Raw genomic sequence first — 19,190 nt, 5'->3', positions numbered from 1 at the left:
GAATGGGCAGGGAATAGGGGTGTCAGGGCAGGGATCCAGGCAGAGGAGGAAGGGTGGGGAAGTAGTTAAAGAATAAGGATCTCTAATTGGAAGCCTTGGTCTCATCAGAGGATTGCCTGCCTTTTCTTGAGGAAAAGTGGTAACATCCCAGTGGTCTTATGGGCCTAAACAGGGAGTGATACTGCTACCTCCTGCCTGCCTTTAGTGGGAAAGGAATAGTTTTATTGATATTTGGCTACAAAAGCACTATAAAAAATACAGATGTTCCTCAGCCTAAAGGAGGCTTCTTCTCCATGTATTTGTCCAGTTCACCATCACCTCTATAAAGATCATACAGATCCTTTTGTAATCACTTATGTTCCTCTTTCTGGGCTTAATCTAGTAATACTTGACTGAAACATTGGGGTGTTTCAGATCCAGATGGCAGTGAGCATCCTTCCCACCTCTAGCAGCTGAGGAAACTGGAATGTGAAAGGAGAAAATGGGTTGCCTGCCCTCATGCGGCAGTGCTGCTTCCTCTGAAACCTCCTAGCATAGGGCAGACCCTTATCTTTGAGAATAGCATGAGTGTCCCTGAGAAAGGGATCTTTGTATTTCCTTTCCTATTATTTCACCTTTTAAAATTCCCTTTGCCCAGGGATGTGTTTAGAGTCTCCAAGAACATGCAGAAAGAGAAACAAAGTCTCCTTCGGCAGCTGGAGCTCCTCAGGTAAGAACAACAGGGCTGGGGGGTAGATGCTGAGCTCTTGTGCACGTAAGGGGCTGAGGTTTCAGCAGTATGCTCATTTCTCCTGCAGAAGGCGATGGGAGTGTGTTCAAGCAGTGCTCAGACACTGCTTGTTTTTCTAGGTCCAGCAGAGTTGTGCAATCTGGCTAGCTCTGGCAGAGTACAGGCTGTGCTATTTCACCAAGTAATCCCTGCACTGGAGGAATTTAGTCTTTCCTGCAGGCTAAGGGGACCATGTAGAGCCCATTACCTGAGCTGGGACACATGGAAATCCCAAGGTGTCTCGCAATAAATAACATCTTTATCTGTGTCCCAAGCTCCCTTTCTGTCCTAGCTTTCAAATGTTGTTCTTTACTCCATTTTTGATGAGTGCTTCATTGTGTCTCTTCTATGTCTTCCTTTGGAGCAGAGAAATGAACAAGAAACTTCGAGATGAGCGAGACGCTTTTGAAGCCAAGAAGCCGGTTAGTCTAAGACAGAAAATCCTAATTCCCAACCACCCTCCTTTCATCTGCTGCTGTTGCTGTCACCGCTCGGGGGCCTGTCACTTCCACGGGGGACAATGACCTGAGCTCACAAGGCCTGGTGTGGTGCTTAATACAGACTTCACAGAACCTCTCTGCCTGTGCTAGAGACGAGCTCTGCTGGTTGCTGTTGCCAGCTGCCCAGGTTTAACCCAAGGCACATTAGTTTGTGACTGTTATGCAGCCCTGTGCAGGGCTGCAGTGGGTGCTGTTTGCTGCACATGTGGGGTCTGTGCATTGTGACAGGCACTGGGCACATGCAAGGAGGGGAGTGAAGCTGGATGCATCCCTGGAGCTGGGTGGTGAGGAAGAAGATGGATTCCAATATGTGCTGCCAGCTGACTGGGGATGGAGGGTTATGGGAGGGTTTTGGAGTTTCTCTGACCCCTTGAGTTTGTAGCAGATGTTTTCAGATGTTCCTCTTGGGGCAGCTCCCCATTCCTGTGAACTCTGCTGGGGTGGAGGTACAGCAGTGACCCTTGTGTCATAGGGCTAGGAGAAAGCAGGAGACCTCTTTGACATCTAGAACAGTCAGCTCCATCTCTGGCCTTTCCCAGTCTCCAAGATAAGTATGAATATGTGATGTATTTTTAATTCTTATTATTTTTTCATGAAAATGTCTTTGTGTTCCCAAATGTCACTGGCAAGGCTGCTCTGTGCTCTTCTTGGACCCATCCTTGCCACCATGCATCTTTGCCTGCTCTGACACCATGCCCCACTTGAAGATCTGGAAGTAGCTGTCTTGCAGTGAGGACAGGCAGTGGTAGGCTGCGAGAGACTTTCTGGCTGGTAAGGGAATATGGAAGGAAGCACAGGGATCGTGCCCAGATAGGGGATGAGATGCCCTGCTGGGGGAGAGGCTGGAGTTCTTCTCCAAGTGGAGCAGCAGCTGTGTAAAATAACGTCAATAACTGTTTTGGATGGAGGTGAGGTGTGTGTGCATGTGCCTTTGTGTGTGTGTGTTTCTGAAATATGAAGGGGTTTTTTCTTTTTCCCTTCATTTTTAAAGCTGCTAAGTGTGTGCGTGCACCAGAGCCTCCTGCTCCCTCTTGGAGAAGTAATAAACACAAGTCGCTCTGTAGCAGAGTCCAGAGTAAGCAGGCCAAGAAAATAGTTTGTTGTCCTCTTTCCATGTATAGTGCTTCATCAGCTTCTGGGTTCCTGTGGTTGGGGCGGGTGGCCCATGGAGAGCACGGTTCAGGTATGTGCCTCTGTATGTGCAAAGCTTGTCTGCTTCTCCTCTATTCTTTCCTTTTCCCCTACCAAGACATGCTCAGGGCTGCTCTGAAACATGACAGTTGCAGGTGGACCTAAGAGAGAGCCTAGCAGAGAGTCATAGTACAGAGGAGCCGCTTTCTCCCTGGTCCCTGTGCTGGCAGTAGGGATGGGGCAGCAGGGTGAACTCCTCCTACCATCATTGCTCATCTGGCCAGCCTGTGTCATGCCGGGCAGATGAAGCCTATACTGGAGTAAGGTTTTTTCCTTTGTCAGCCAGGACATGTTGTTAGCCACTCTCATTTCAGTCCACAGGAAAGCAGGGCTCCAAGGGATTGCAGAGATGCTGCTATCATCATGCACCTGCCGAAGATCTGCTGTCAGCCTGTCCCACTGCAAGTGGGAGAGAAAATAGCAATACTTCCCTGCAGCAGCAAAAAAGAGTGTCCAGCTTTCTGATGGGGATCCCTAGTGTGTGACACACTCTCTGCCAGAGAGTGTATCAATGTTTTTACAGGCTAAAGAGAAACCCAAGGCCTTACTACCCTCTGTTTATACTGGGAAGAGTTGTGTTACTTCTGTGAAATTAAGGTGTGATGAACAGTGGCTCTTTCATAGCAAAGATTTTGAAGTGGTTGGAAGGAGGAGTTGGGCTGTACGCTGTTGATAACAACCCAGCCGCTGCTCCTCTGCGCTTCTCATTGCCCAGCTTAATACCTTGCTCTTCATAAGAGTTTCTGCCCTTGCCAGAGTGGGCAGGCCCTGGCCCCACATCACTGTGGGGCATTGTTTTGCCCCAGTGGCTAGGTCACAGATAGTAATGTGTGGCTATTTCTGCCTAGGTGCAAACCGCTGCTGGGTGCTTTTAAGGCCCAGGGTTGCAGGTTCAGGTTCACACCCATGACTCATCTGGCTTTCATGTTGTTGCTGACAGAGCAAATTTAATGTCTGCTTATCATGAAGAGTATTTTGGGACTTTGACTACATTGGACACGTATTTGTATTTCACTGATAAACCAGAATTTATCCTATCCCACTGATAAACCAGAATCTTTCCCATCCAGAATGCTTGTACATGTGCTGCTGTTGTTGTTGTGGAATCCCTGCCATTGTCTGTTGTACAGCTGTGATGTCGCATCTGTCCCTTTACCATCCCAGTGAAAAGCGAAATGTTACACAAACCTGGCAGGCCAATAAAGCATGGCAGAACCAATGGCAAAATGTGCCCCGTTGTTTCTCCTTTCTTACCCAGGTACGTACTCGCAGGCTGCTTCCTCTTCAGGTAGGGTGGTGCCATAGCAGATTGCCTGGGAGTCCCTTTGCTCCATAGGTGACTTGAAGCTTGTGACTCTGCTCCAGCGGACTGTAACACAATTTACTTGTTTCTGCATGTTTAGAGTGTGCCCTTGAGTGAACCTGCTCAAACCCTGAGAACTTCCCCACTGGAGAACGACTGGTTGGCTAAACCACACAACCTGATAGCACTGTTGACCAAAGGGTCGCTACACACTTGGGTGTCCTTTGCCTTGGAAGATACATGCCCACAGTTGTGAACCTCTTGGTGCTGGATTGTTTCTGAGGCTGGAGCTTCTCTTGAACACCAGTTTTACATGTAAAAAATGTTTTGGGGTTTTTTTCCCCTCAAAGTTCCTAGTTAGGTGAGGTCCTCTGTAGAGTCCAGAGTGTCTCCTCTTGTTGGACTGCATTGCAGTAAAGGTGTCCTGGGAGTTCTGGCCAACAAAGCAGCTTCTTCATTTTTTGCCTTTTAAAATAAGCCAGGAGTTATTGAAGAAATAATCTTTGTAGTCCTCCCCTGGGCTGCAGGCAACACAAAGGAAGGCCTGTCCAGAGCTGCCTGCAGGTGTTTGGTCAGTTCAAAACTGCCGCCAGAAGCAGATCTGGCAGGCTGCAGTCTCTTCTTTCCCCACCTTTACCCCCAGAAATAACATGTCAGAAATTTCCAGGCTTACAGAGTGAGTACATCTCCCTTTCCCCCAGTGCAGAGGTGGTGAGCATCTTGCCATGCTGTCTCACTTCGTGTTTTGTGTGTGTAGCCTGAGAAGCTAGCCAGTCCGTTTGGGGGTGTGGGGGGGCTACGCTTTAGCATAGCATTTGGGGGAGCTGGCAGGTCAATCTGCTGCAGCTTTTCCTGTGTGATCTTGGGCAATTTGCTCATCTTTGGGGATGAAAAAGCTGCTGTATGGGGGAAGAGGATTGCAAGAGGGAGTTGTCCTGCTTTCTTCTTCTCTGGGGAGCTGGTAAACACTGTAAGAAGTGTGTAGCCTGAGGTAAGTAGGAGGAAAGCATGGAGAGGGACATTGGTGTAAGGCAGAGAGCATGTGCATTGCCCTTTGCAGAGCAGTCCCTTTCCTGTGGTGCCTGTGCAGCTCTGGGTGAGTACTGGTGGAGGAGGGGTACTAGTGCCTTCTGAGGAAGGGGCAATTGGTCTGTCCCACAAAACATCAGCATAATAAAAAGGCAGGTGGGGAAACAGATTCAGCTGTGAGACCAAGACAAGCCACAGAAATGAAAGCTCTGGCAGGCTAGAGGAAGTGTTCAGTTTGGGGCACCACCATTTTTGATGGATATTGTTGCAAAGGGAAAAGCAGCATCAGTGATGCCTTCTTGCATGAGCTGAACTGAGAAAAGCAAGCCCTGTGCTCATCTCTCTTTAAGCCTGCTGGTGGGGCACTACCACTGTGTGGTGTGGGGCTGCAAGGTCTCCAGCCTTGCCTCCCTTAAGTGGTCTGCAGAGGTCGCGAGTGGCTGAACTGGGGCTAGTAAGGTTCTTGGGTCCTAATCGCATTCTTCATCCCTTCTCTTTTCAACTTCCAGGCACCTGAGAGCAAAAAGCCCCTGTTGAAGAAAGGGTCAGTGCTAGGCAGTTACCTGCTGGACAACAAGCCAGTCAAACGGTTAGATGGGCATCTGTGTTGTGTTCGTGGTGTCAGTCTGTGCTTGCTGGAGTATCCTGTCAGTCAAGCTGTGTCTAGTTCTCCCACACTGGTGCTGGCTGGTTTTGGGAGCATGGGGGGGTGTAGGTTGCCTGTGGCTCTAGCTGCCTCTTGGCATCAGGTGGTGTTGGCTCAGCGTCAAGCTGAGGATGCTGTCAGCTAATTTCCACAGGGGGGTAGCCCCCCTCTGGGCTGCTTCTACATGCAGCAATGGGTGAGCAAACCTAAATGCCATCAGAAGCTATGGGAGTGTTCATGGGATAGGAGTCACGAAGGTGGCCTTTGACCAAGTCAAGCAACTCCGTTAAAATGCCTGGATCATCTCCCAAATGTGTCACTTCCTCCTTTGGCAGAAATCCTGTCCGCTGGTGCCTCATGCCAGCGCCCACATCCCTGGGGCATGGGAGAGGGCAGGAGTTGCACAAGGCTCATGTCCTCTCTGGCAGCTGAAGGCCCCAAGGAGAGGGCCCAGCTCCAGGTGGTTCATCCTGCCCATCTCCCTCCACAACTATGCAGACCTGGCATACCAGGCCTCCCCTTCAGCCAGGTCAGGCAAACATGTCTGTGTGGCCAAGGCCTTTTTTTTTTTTTTTTTTCCTCCTCCTCTTCCACTCTACATGCAGACTGTACAGTGTTTTCAATACCCACATATGCCTGCTTGCCTGAACTGTGCTGGCATTAAGCATCAGCCCTTGTGAACTAATTGAGAATTGTGAATCTCATCAATCAATACCCCCAAGTCCTTCTCCTCGGGGCTGCTTTCAATCCATTCCTCACCCAGCCTATAGCTGTGCTTGGGATTGTGCTGACCCACGTGCAGGACCTTGCACTTGGCCTTGTTGAACTTCATGCAGTTCGCACGGGCCCACCTCTCCAGCCTGTCAAGGTCCCTCTGGATGGCATCCCTTCCCTCCAGCGTGTCGACCACACCACACAGTTTGGTGTCATTGGCAAACTTGCTGAGGTGCACTCGATCCCACTGTCCATGTTGCCGACAAAGATGTTAAACAGTGCTGGTCCCAGTACTGACCCCTGAGGAATGCCACTCATCACTGGTCTCCACTTGGACATTTGAGCCGTTGACTGCAACTCTTTGAGTGCGATCATCCAGCCAATTCCTTATCCACCGAGTGGTCCATCCATTGAATCCATGTCCCTCCAATTTAGAGACAAGGATGTCATGCGGGACAGCGTCAAATGCCTTGCACAAGTCCAGGGAGATGATGTCAGTTGCCTTTCCCTTATCCACCAACGCTGTAACCCCATCATAGAAGGCCACCAAAGTTGTCAGGCAGGATTTGCCCTTAGTGAAGCCGTGTTGGCTGTCACCAATCACCTCCTTATTTTCCATGTGCCTGAGCATAGCCTCCAGGAGGGTCTGCTCCGTGATCTTGCCAGGCACGGAGGTGAGACTGACCGGCCTGTGGTTCCCTGGGTCTTCCTTTTTTCCTTTCTTAAAAATGGGGGTTATGTTTCCCCTTTTCAAGTCAGTGGGAACTTCACTGGACTGTCAGGACTTCTCAAATATGATGGCGAGTGGCCTGGCCACTTCATCCGCCAGTTCCCTCAAGACCCGCGGATGCATCTCATCAGGTCCCATGGACTTGTGCATCTTCAGGTTCCTTAGATATTCTCGAACCTGATCTTCTCCTACAGTGGGCAGTTCTACATTCTCCCAGTCCCTGCCTTCTGTGACCTGGGCAGTGTGGCTCAAGCATTTGCCAGTGAAGACTGAGGCAAAGAAGTCATTGAGTACCTCAGCCTTCTCCATATCCTGGGTAACCAGGTCACCCGTTTCATTCCGGAGGAGACCCACATTTTCCCTCGTCCTCCTTTTATCACTAACATACCTATAGAAGCTTTTCTTGTTGTCCTTAACAGCCCTGGCCAGACTAATTTCTATCAGGGCTTTGGCTTTCCTAACCTGCTCCCTGGCTGCTCGGACAGTTTCTCTGTATTCCTCCCAGGCTACCTGCCCTTGCTTCCACCCTCTGTAGGCTTCCTTTTTTTGTTTGACTTTGCCCAGGAGCTCCTTGTTCATCCACACAGACCTCCTGGTGTTTTTGCCTGACTTCCTCTTTGTTGGGATGCATCGCTCCTGAGCTTGGAGGAGGTGATGCTTGAATATTAGCCAGCTGTCTTGGGCCCCTCTTCCCTCCAGGGCTTTGTCCCATGGTATTCTACCAAGGAGATCCCTGAAGAGGCCAAAGTCTGCTCTCCCGAAGTCCAGGGTAGTGAGCTTGCTGTCCGCCCTCCTCGCTGCCCTGAGGAACTTGAATTCCACCATTTTGTGGTCACTGCAGCCAAGGCTGCCCTCGAGCTTGACATCCCCTACCAGGCCCTCCTTATTGGTGAGAATAAGGTCCAGCATGGCACCTCTCCTCGTGGGCTCCCCTATCACTTGGAGGAGAAAGTTGTCATCAACACATTCCAGGAACTTCCTGGATTGCTTGTGCTCTGCTGTGTTGTCCCTCCAGCAGATGTCGGGGTGGTTGAAGTCCCCCGTAAGGACCAGGGCTTGTGAGCATGAGGCCGCTCCTATCTGCCTATAGAGGGCTTCATCTGCTTGGTCTCCCTGGTCAGGTGGCCTGTAGCAGACCCCTGCTATGATGTCCCCCTGCCCCAGCACTCCCTTTAATCCTGACCCATAGGCTCTTGGTCGGCTCGTCGTCCATCCCCAGGTTGAGCTCCATGCACTCCAGCTGGTCATTGATGTAGAGGGTGACGCCCCCTCCTCATCTGCCCTGCCTGTCCTTCCTAAAGAGCCTGTACCCTTCCATCCCAACACTCCAGTCAGAGGAGCTATCCCACCACATCTCTGTAATGCCAATAAGGTCATAGCCTTGCAGGCACACACACACACGTCGCCAACTCCTCTTGTTTATTCCCCATGCTCCGTGCATTCACGTAGAGGCATTTCAGTTGTGCCCCCGATGTGGCTGACTTATTGGCTGGAGTGGCTGGAAGTCTTTTGATGTATCTTCCCAGTGGTTCCCCATTGGTTCCCGTTGCGTTTGGAGCCCCTGGCTCATCTCCTCTAGGCTTCGAGCGTGCTGCAGTGCGTCCAGCACGTCTCTGAGCAGTAGGCTGGGGGCCCTCACCAGCACCCCGTCTCTCCAACCTGGGCACATCATCCCACATGTCACCAGCAAGCCTGATGTTACCCCCCTCCCCCTTCGAGCCTACTTTAAAGCTCTGTCGATAAGCCCCGCTAGTTCCTGGGCAAAGATCCTTTTCCCTCTTTGAAAGAGGTGAATCCCATCAGAGTTCATCAGGCCTGCTGCTGTGTAGGCTGTCCCATTGTCAAAGAACCCAAAGTTGTGGCGTTGACACCAGCCATGGAGCCATGCATTTATGGACTGTGTCCACCTGTTCCTCTCACCATTGCTGCCCTCAACTGGAAGGAGGGAGGAGAATATTACCTGTGCTCCCGAATCCTTCCGTGACTGTCCCAAGAGCCTGAAGTCCCTTTTGATCACTTTTGTGCTACGTGTCTCTGCTTCATCCCCACCCACATGGAGGAGCAGCAGTGGGTAATAGTCAGAGGGCCATTTCCTAGTGATGTCCTTAACACAGGCCCCAGGGAGGCAGCAGACTTCTCTGAGAGGAGGGTCTGCCCTGCATATCGGGCCTTCTGTACCCTTCAGAAGGGAGTCCTCTACAACTATAACCCACCTTTTCTTCTTTGTGGGGGTGGTCACGACCTGAGGCATGGGCCTTTTTGGTCTAGGTGCTGCCTGTGATGTAGCTTGACTGTCATCCATATCCTCCCTTGAGTGGCCTTCCACAGCTAGAGCCTCATACCTGTTGTACAGGGGTACGTGGGAAGGCGAGGTGGGTGAAGAGGAGAAGGTTCGCCTGCCACACCGAGCGTTGACTTGCTTCCATTCACTCCTCTCTTGGAGGCTGCTACCTTCTGCCTGGCAAGGGGAGGATACAGGGTCCCCTTCACCTTGGTTTTGATCTGTTAGTTGTCCCTGTCTCTGTCTCAGGGAGGGCAGAGCTTGGCTCCACCCTTGTGTTTGTCCCTCCCCCCCCACCCCAAAGAGGCTTAGCCTCTCATTGCTGCAAGTCCTGCCAGCCCTGAAGATGGGGGCCGTTCCCCTGAGCCTGGGAGGATGTGTCTGTTTTCCATGAAATTGCAGCTGCACCGGCTCTGGACTGGCATTTGGGGCAGATGCAGGCAGGACAACCAGGAATGTGAGCTCCCTTTCACAGAAAAAGTGTAGGCATGGCAGCAGGTGAATTTTGCAGCCCAGATGAAGTGTACTCACAGGAGTGAGAGGAGAGTTCTTGCCTCAATTCCTGCACTAGTAGCAAGAGAAAAATGTTGCAGAGAGGGGTGGGTGTGTTGCCGCTCAAGAGATTGTAGTAAGCTTCTGGTCTCTCTAATTTGCTTCCAAATGCGATCTGGTGGCCAATGAAGGCAATGGAGATGCCTGTGGTGGATAAAGCCCTTTGAGTTCTAAGCCTTCTCATTCATTTCGTCTAGTTCTTTAACCATGGTAAGCCAAGGCAGAGCTAAGATGCTGCCTTGCTCCTCAGCAATGATTCCAGTAGTTTAAATCAGTTATTCTAGCTGTTCTTGTGAAGACTGTTCCTCCACTTACCGTGTCAGCTCTACCACCAGTGGACTAAGTCCATGAGCCTGCCCTTGTGTAGGCACAGTCAGTGCAACACCTATTCCTCACTACAACAGCTTGGTGACACGTCCTGGGGATTTCTTGCATTGGGAGCGCAGTGTGGCTGGTTGGGAGCTTTATAAAACAAACATCTTTTGGGTCCTGGCTCCCTTACCTTGGGCCAGGCGTGGATGCTGGCCAGCGCAGAGCCAACACTGGGCAAAGTGACCGTGGTGTGAGCATGCTCACTGCAATTTGCACACCTGTGGCAGGTTTCTGCTGCCTGAATTCAGTAGGACTCTGGTACAGCAGCGTTTGGAAGCGATGGGCAGATTTGCTGGAGCACAGCCGTGTGCCTTCAGCAGTGGGCAGCAACATGTGCACACACCACATGCGGCCGCCCAAGGACCATCAGCCAGCCCTCGCCCCGCTGCCTGTACTCAACACTCTTCACTAGCCTCAAAACCTTTGTTACTTCTTTTTGTGTTGTATGTGGTAACCAAGATAGAGGGGAGTGGTGTTGCTTTTTTTTTTTTTTAAATGGTTTTTCTTGTTGCCACCTTTGTATGCTTTGCCTCATTTTTCAGCACTGGGGGAAGTCATAGGCAAAGAATCCTTGAAAAATCCAGAAAGTGGGAATTTTTATTAAAATTAATGAAATATATGTCAGCACACATGAGAATAGCATAGCTCAGGTGAGCTGTCTCTCCTTCCCTAGGGGTGCCGCTGATGTCTTAGTCACAGGGAGTATGGGGAGTGTATGTATAAAGAAGATAGAGTTCCTGCAAGTGTTGCATATGCACTAATTGGATCACACTGGTTGTTTTGGGAATTTGCAATGTCGTCCTCTTTCCCCCACTCCCCTTTTGTGGTGCCTGTGGGCTTTAATACAGACAACTGGCCTCTGCGGACCTTCCCTTCACCTTCCCGGTGGATGTGGCAGTGGAGGAACCCAACAGAAAGAACTGTAAATACTTCGCAGGCAACGGGATGTGGCTGAAGGCAGGAGAACGTGGCAGCACAAACTTCAGAGTGAAGAGCAGAGACAAGGAGAGACGGTTGTTGGCAGTAGATGCTGAGTGGTTGAAGATGACTTTGAAGGGTGATGCTGACTGTAGAAAAAATGCAGATGGATTAGATGATGCTCCATTGCCTCCTAGAGGACAGCCTGTTGGCACTGAAACCAGGGTGAGTCTCATTACTTGAGGGTTTCGTCCTCAAACACCTGCTACTAGGGACTTGAGGGTTTCTGACTTCCCATCGAACTCCAACTCCATAGGTGTATAGTGCAGGGGTCCAATGCCTAAATTAAAGCAGTTTGCTGCTGGGTTTTCCAAAACTGCATCCCTTTCTTCCATTGTAGCTCCAGGCACTGGAACCAGCCAGCTGTTCCCCAGACCGCATCTTTAAAGTGGTGTTTGTAGGGAACTCCGGTGTTGGGAAGAGTTCCTTTATCCACCGCTTCTGCTATGATAGGTTTTTGGCTGAGCTCAGTGCAACCATCGGTAAGTAATAGGGTTCCTGGCACATCTGGCTCAGAAGGGTGGGAAAGTCAGCCTGGACACATGCTTGTTGCCCATATTTTAGCCCAACTAAAGGTAAAGATGGTCCCTCTCCCAATTTCAAATCAATCTTGCAATTTCCCTGAACTACATAGCATTGATCTTGGCCATTGGCCTTGCAATGGCAAGCGGCTCTCTCTCCATCCTATCTTATGATCATTGTTACCTTCCTGACAGGTATTGATTACCAGGTGAAGAGTCTGATGGTGGATGACACCCAGGTTGCCTTACAGCTGTGGGATACAGCTGGACAAGAAAGGTAAGCAATTTCTGTGAGGATGTCCTACTGCCAGGCTTAGTGTAGGAAACAGGAGGAAAGGAGAAGAGTGTGTGCACCTGGTTTCTGTCTCTGGGAAAACTGTTAGCTTCAGAAGGATCAGAGAGGTCGCAGCAGCTATTCCAGTGCTGAACCTGCAGCAAAGGTCTGTTCTGGAGACTTCTAGAAGCTGTGGCTATGAAACAGGGCCTGGGGAGATTGCTCTGAAGACCAACAGAAAAGTAGTTTTCCATATGCCTGACCTGTATGCTTATGGCTTCAGGTAGTCTAGCCATAAGTCACTGTACGGTGTGGGGTTCAAAGGTCCTCTAGCGCTCAAACCTGTCCTGCATCAGCCTGCTTCTGAGAAAAGCTGCAGGACAGGGCTGCAGATTAGGATAGAAACAAAGGCTCTGGATAGACATCCTGTTCTCAAACTCAGCTGTGCTACAGCTTTGCCAAGCTGCTCACTACCACTCACTATTTGGAGGGTGGAAAGGAGTGTGTGAACCTTTCCATATCCAAAGCCAGCTGAATTAGTTTGACCTGTGGGGAAGGTGATTTGAACTACTCTGCTGGACTCTGTCAGTGAGGTTATTGGCCCATTCCACTGCCCTTCTGCTGACAGACTTGTGGAAGTGATAATCCTCAGTAGAGGGGCAGTGTAGCTTTTTGTGACAGTGAATACAGGTTCCCCAATTGAAGGCCTCTAGTTTCAAAAACATGGGCCATCACTAGCTGTTACCAGCACTGTTGGTGAGGATCAGAGGAGTAGAGGATACTCTTGACCCTCATCTGCTACTAGAGATGAAGGCCCGCCGCTACCTTTATGTAAATTAGACTTTATTTAGGATGCACTTTGAAGCTGAAGATGAAAAGCTATTTCAAGGAGGCTGTTAACCTCAAGAGCCTGGCAAAAATAAGTACTGGGTTTTTTGTGCTAAATATGTTAGGGGGGCTGGCCTTCAGGAGGCAGCCGAGGTCATGGGAATATTATAATCCTGAGCTGTGCCAACAGAGTTAACAACGCTGTCTACCTCAGTTGGCTAGATCATGGTGGGAAATGTACTAAGTAGGAGTATCTATTGAAAAGCAAACTATTTCTTTCAAAATCAAGCTTCATGCTGAAGAAATGATGATTTTTGAGGGGACTCCTGTGGTTATTTCAGTGCTGAAGCTGAGTAGTAAAAGTTGTTATGACATGAAATGTGGCATTTTACTAAGGCCATATTGCATCAGAGGCCAAATTCAAGATATTGTCTCTGCAGAAGGACTTTTAGGGTAGGTCCCTGCAGCATTAGCAGGTTTTAGATGTGTACTTGCAAGAGAGAACTTTGCTCAATGCTGATACTGAATAGGAGACCTGGGAAGAAGCAAAAGTTTCCTCTAGAGAAATATTAATTACTTCTAACTGGAGGTGTCCAACTGTGAATATCCTATGGAAGAGATAGAGAAACCCCTTGGAGTGTGCAAGAACTCCTTGGTGACTTCCCTGAGACTGGTGCATGCTACATTTGATGTTTCTTCTGGAGCATCTAGCCTGTCCTGTAGTTCCAGAGGTGCACCTTGACTGCCGAAGACAGAGTCTGTGCATTCTCATTTGGGTAGTTGCCAGAATGTCATGCTCTTACTATAGTGAGAATGAACAGGCTTCAGGCAATTATGTGAAGAGTTCAGGAGGGTCACTACTTGCTGTAGGTTTTCTTGGGTCTTAATAGAATAGCAGAGCTTGTTATCCTGTGGAGATTTGAAATACGCAGCTCTCCAGTGAGATCTCAGTACTTGTGTTGCATTTAATTCCATCAGTTTGCAATCAATGTGGTTATATCATGGTCCTCACAAACTGCTTACAGATTTTAAGGTTTGTTTTGTTGGGTTTTTTTAATTGGAATTTATTCCCAGAGTACAAATCTGTGGTTCTAACTGGTATGCACAGGACAAAGTAGATATCTGGTGGGAATTTCTCCTGGAAATTGTGTCTGACTGCTGATTTTATGTATGATGGCATTGCTTTATAGATTCAAAACTGGAAACAGACTGTATTGATGCTGAGATCTTAATTACTGTTTCGACAGCACTGGGGCAGACATGTGGTACAGCTTAGTCTGCAGATTCTTCCAGACTCTAGAGAAAGGTCACGTTTGTTCCATCCATTTCCCTTTTTATAGGCAATTACCTTTTCCTAGCCCACCTAAATGGATGCTTCTGTTTCTTTCCTCCTGACCTGCAAAGGTCTTCCTTCCTGCTTTCTCAGCACCATGCATTTGGAAGAGACTCCTGCTTACACATGGCTGCCTGACCTGCCTCAAAGGTGCAAGGAACTGACTTGTCTGACACCAGTCTGTATGCACCAGTGCCAGGGGACACATCTCACACACAGGGGCTGCCAGGCCTTGCAAAGAGCCTGCACTAAAAGAGAGATAATCCCATTCTGTGTCTTGTCATTGCACAGCCGTGGTTCTGAGAGTGCCTTTGGTTTCATTTGGGCTCAGGTTTCGGAGCATTACCAAGCAGTATTTCCGGAAGGCAGATGGCATTCTGGTGATGTACGACATTACAGCCGAGTGCTCCTTCATGGCGGTGCGGAACTGGATGAGCAGTGTCCAGGTGAGAGTGGAGCCTCAGCTCTCTGACACTGGTGGTGCTGCTGCTGCCTTGCTCCAGTGCAGCTCTAACAGTCTGTCTGGGAGTGATGTTCTCTGATGCCCAGGAGGTTCTATTGACGTTGGGATGAATTATCAAAGCAGACGCTATGGGTACTGCCTGTGGTAGTCATTTTGGGACCAGGGGCTTCTTGTTAAAGATACCAAACCCAGTGATAGCCCATTAAATGAGGGAGGGCTGTTTCTATGGCAGAAGGTGGTGCTACCTGCCAAAACAGTAGTGTATGTTTGTAAGCAGCTTGTGCATTGGCAGCATCTCCTAAAGTTGGTCATGTCACACCTGTGCTCAGGCAAGGAGATGTCCTGGTGTCTAGCCTATGCACAAGAAAGGGAGACAGCTCTGGTGCATTTAGGCTCAGACCTGCAGCATGCATGCACAGTGCTTTGCATGATCTCATCTTGACTCTGCTTTGAAATTTCTAGATGAGATGGAAATATTAGTAGCTTATTTTTAAATAGCTTATTTTTTTCCTCATTTGCTTCAACTTTAAAAGTTGATTTGTTTTTTTTTCTTTCCTATTTAGTGACTATGTATTAATATGGTAGTCTTCTCCCCTGTTTTTTCTTTCCAAACTCTCAATAAAAACATTCATCTGCAGCTTGTATCTGCTAGGGGAGACAAAAATACCTGTCTGTATAATTTAAATAAGTTGTGTGTAGATGACTCAGAGCTGAACGGAAATTGTCAAGGGTGGTTTTGTTTTGATTGTGACGAGTCTCAAAAACCAGGATCTAAGTGCAATGAAGAAGCATAGGTTGGAGGTTTCTACTATTATTAACTTCCACAGGCCTGTTGGGGACAAAAAAACCCAAAACACTTAGCTATTTCTTTGGACTCTAAAAGATCAAAGGTTAAGATTTTCAAAACTAACCAGCCTCTGAAAATCAGGCTCTTTTCAGGTGGGTTAAACTGAGCACACAGAAAATCAAAGCACCTGATATCTCTAACTTTTAATAATCTTCTCTTCCTTTCCCCATCTTAGTATTTATCTTGCTTTGAAGCTGTTCAGGTACTTTAAGTCATCCAGGGCAGTCAAGTTTGGAAATAACTTTGAGCCCCATTCTGCAGGGAAGGGAACGGGCTCCAGGAATTGCCTAAGAATAACAGTTCCTACAAAGACGGTATACAAGAGGTGAAAGTCGCTTAGCTTGCTTGGCCCGTGGATTTTCAGCAAGGGATGGTTGAATTTAGGACAGCACATCCTGACAGGATGTCAGATGAATAGTACTGCACATACACAGAAGAATTATTGAATTTAATAAGAAGGTCTGCCTGAACTTAAATTCCCAGCCTATGGGACAAACTGCTTTTCTTTAGGCTTGTTATTTCCCAGAGAGGAACTTATGTCCTGTCTCCCCTCTCTCAGCATCCCAGCTGTACATACCAAACATTTGAAATACATTCCTATAGTTTAAGCTTCCTTCCACAAATCCCTGGGACTATTTGAGGAATGGCCCTTTAATGACCTAAAGGGTCTGATCTTGCTGCTACTGAAGGTCTTGTTTGCATGAGCTGGAACAGGATCTGCTCCAAGATATTTTCCTCCCTCAGCTGAGTCTCTAGGGTGCTTTACTCTGTTTCTTTTGCAGGAAGGTATCGAGGATGGAGCTGTGGTCTTTCTGCTTGGAAACAAAATGGATGCTGCACAGAGAGAGACCCAAAATGTGCCCAAGGTGGAGGGGGAAAGGCTGGCGAAGGTATAACTCCATGCTCTGCTACTCCACCTGCTCTGCAGCCTCCCTCCAGCTGTGAGCAGGGCAGCCTGGCTGGCAGAAAGCCCTTCTTGGAGCCATTTCCCAGTATGGTACCTGCCCTCTCCCCCCATCCCCTATTTCTCCAATGCAAACATGTACTGAGGTCCATCTTGTACCTGGGAGGATGAGGTGGTGGCCAGCATGTGGCAGACAATGGCCCTTGAGGCATGCTCATGTATTTCTCTTGAAGCTTGATGCCTCCTTACAGTGATGCTCAGTCTTTCTGAGGGGAACATGCATAGCTGTTTTCCCATTTGAGGACTCCCCACTAATGCATGTTCTGCAAAATTGTCCGGCCTCCCTCCTCGCTCCCTGCATCTGCATGTCCACTGGTACCTAGCCGCTGGGTGAGTGGACGCAGGGTTTCAGAGGTGTTCCCCATCTTCTGGATTCCGCACCACAAAGGTAAGGGAATCCAAGTACCCTGGGCAGATGCTTTCTCTTCCCAAGTAACTCCCCCAGGGTTCCCTTTTTGATGCTCTGACTGGGCCCCCAATGCTGAAAAAGCATCTCCCTTTCCCGGGTTGGTGAGCAGGGTGTGTGCCCCAGCAGGGCAGTAACAGGCATCCTGGCCCCAGCTGCTCCCGGCAGAGTTCCCAGCGGCAAGAGTGGGCCAGCTTACAGGGGTGTGGGTGAATGGTGGGGGAGAGCTGGCAGCCAACATGGATGCTTGCTGTGCTCTCTGGCAGGAATACAAGGCTGTCTTCTATGAGTGCAGTGCGATGACTGGCTATAACATCATGGAGCCCATGCTGCACATGGCCAGGTCAGTGAACAGGAACAGTCACACTGGGATATTTCCCCAGCTGTAGGGGATTGGCGTGGGCTCTCCTGGGGAATGGGCACAAAGAGGGAGTTTTCAGAGACTGGCTTTCTGCCACGTCACAAAAAGACCTGAAGCGATGTGCTCTTCCGCCTGACTCCAGGTCCTTGTCTTTTGTGGCTGGAGAGCACCAAGCATAGACTGGACAGTATTGCATGCAAAGCTTCATCTGGCGGAGCTGGTTGTTGAAAGATTTGGAGTTTAATTTGAATATTTCATCACAAAAACCTTGTGTACTATCCCAGATTTTAAGTTGGTATGTTCAGTTAGAAGTCTGCGTGCATCTCTAAGGGGTTTTCCTCCTTATTTTATTAAGTATTATACAGAATGAGATATTTTGGTTCCAATATTTTTAAAGGGAGATAAGACATTTTGTAAGGCTGAAAGAGGTTTACTCTAAGATTTTCAATTTTTAAAAAAGCAAGTAGTTTTGAAAAAAAGTCTTTGAAATCTTGCAAGAAGAGTATCCTTTCGTTTTCTTTTATCCCTTCACCTCCTGCTGCATCCTCTGTTAGATTCACAGCAGGACTTAGCTGTTCATTAACTGGGATGATTTACTTACTAGCTAGGTAAATCACATCTCCCATAGCATGTGCCTTCAGCATGCTTTATTACCCATGCTGCTGCCAGAGATGGCCCAGACAGGTGAAGCAAACAGCCCGGGATTCTGCCATCAATGTGGCAGCTTGGCAATAAGGCACCGACCACTCATGCCTTGGTCTGGTGCTCTGACTACTAAGCCATGCTGTCCCCTCTTGTATGTGTCCGGTTTCTTTCCTTATTCCCTGGAAATTCATACTCATTTTGTGTGTGTGGTTTATCTAGCCCAGCTTCCAGAGAAGCTCGGTCTTTGAGCCAGTCACTTTTTACAATCCTAAATGTTCCTGGCTGATGGGGTGCAAAGGGCAGAGCCAAATGCCTTCACAGGAAGGTCTCAGTAACCAGGTTGTGTTCTTTATCTGTGCTCCTTGTTCCAGGTTGCTGACCGCACAAGAAGACAGGCAGAGGGAGAATGCCCTGCAGCTGGAAGATGTCAGCAGGAGGAAAGGGTGCTGCACATAAGGCACATCAATGTGTCAGCAAGAGACGTGTGCCAACACCATTTCATGAAGCTGGGGTTCCTTTGAAGCAAGCTGAATCTGATGGTATCAGCTCTGCAGAGATTTGGGGAAGCTGCAGCTTTTCCCCATCTGGGAATTTCAAGGCGCTAAATCAGGCCAAAATGTTTATATGATCTGCACTGTTCCATTTCCCCACTCTGCACGCAGCCCTGGTCTCTGGAGGCCTCTGCCCCTTTGGGGGAATTTGGCTGGTCTTGGGTAATAGGACAAACCAGGCCTTCTGTCTGGAGAGGTCGCTTCCCCGTAAAAGGATGAAGTTCTGTTCCTTTTCTTTCTGGCAAAGAAGTGGCCTAGCAGCAGAGAGTGAAGGACACAGTGGGTACTGTCTTAAATAGAATTTTAGTGTAAGAGAGAAATAAATTGTTTTAAATTTGGGCTAGCTCTAGGTAGTGATTCATTCGTCTCAAAGTGCAGCATCTCCTCTTGGCTCTGTAACAGCAGAGCCCAGCTGAAAGCCTGCTGCAGTCAGCGGGAAGACCTCCACCAGTTCCCGTAAGATCTGGATCAGGTCCTGTATTGACTGCGAAATTTGGTTTGACTTGCCAGTATTGTAGTTAACTGATTCCATATGTGGATATAGTATGAACTGATAAAATGAGTCATCCCAATGGCTTTCCTTACTTTGTTACCCTAATGGACCTTATCACTGTCCCTCTCTTACTGTTTACAGAACACAGAGCAGTTGCCCCAGGACTCGCAGACACTGGCACATGCTGCTAATTCATAACCCGCTACAGGAGCTCTGCTGTACATACTAGGGGGGCCATGTACAGCCTGTTTTAAGGCTGAATGCTGCCTGTTTCCTCCCATTCTCTTATGCTTTCCTGAAATTCCAGCAATTAGGAACTGACCTATCTGCGGTACCCTGCTAGCTTGACCACAGTGCTTTCAAATGTACCTGGCTGCCTGTGTGAAATGTTCCTAGTGAAGCTTTTTCTCTTGCAGTGACCTTGTGCAATAACCTCACT

At 48.8% G+C, this 19,190-nt stretch overlaps 1 protein-coding gene across 13 annotated transcripts in view; it reads left to right on the top strand.

Moving 5' to 3' along the window:
* The window catches only part of CRACR2B (calcium release activated channel regulator 2B), a 51,832-nt gene that overhangs the window by 31,319 nt on the left and 1,323 nt on the right, over window positions 1–19,190 (top strand). For 9 of the 13 annotated variants that reach the window (XM_054825859.1, XM_054825867.1, XM_054825860.1 and 6 more), the window contains 10 exons: window positions 638–709; window positions 1,137–1,191; window positions 5,302–5,381; window positions 10,936–11,230; window positions 11,406–11,547; window positions 11,782–11,863; window positions 14,353–14,467; window positions 16,114–16,221; window positions 16,968–17,044; window positions 18,079–19,190. In XM_054825859.1, coding sequence (XP_054681834.1) covers window positions 638–709; window positions 1,137–1,191; window positions 5,302–5,381; window positions 10,936–11,230; window positions 11,406–11,547; window positions 11,782–11,863; window positions 14,353–14,467; window positions 16,114–16,221; window positions 16,968–17,044; window positions 18,079–18,163 — 1,111 coding nt within the window. In that variant the 3' untranslated portion in view covers window positions 18,164–19,190. The remainder of the gene's footprint in view (window positions 1–637; window positions 710–1,136; window positions 1,192–5,301; window positions 5,382–10,935; window positions 11,231–11,405; window positions 11,548–11,781; window positions 11,864–14,352; window positions 14,468–16,113; window positions 16,222–16,967; window positions 17,045–18,078) is intronic. The other 4 variants (XR_008577189.1, XM_054825863.1, XM_054825865.1 and 1 more) reach the window with 4 other exon arrangements.

Source organism: Grus americana, chromosome 5 (genome assembly GCF_028858705.1).
Source record: "Grus americana isolate bGruAme1 chromosome 5, bGruAme1.mat, whole genome shotgun sequence".
In the NCBI taxonomy this organism is placed as follows: domain Eukaryota; kingdom Metazoa; phylum Chordata; class Aves; order Gruiformes; family Gruidae; genus Grus; species Grus americana.
The sequence above is the reverse complement of the archived record's forward strand: the minus strand, read 5'-3'. Positions and strand labels throughout refer to the sequence as shown.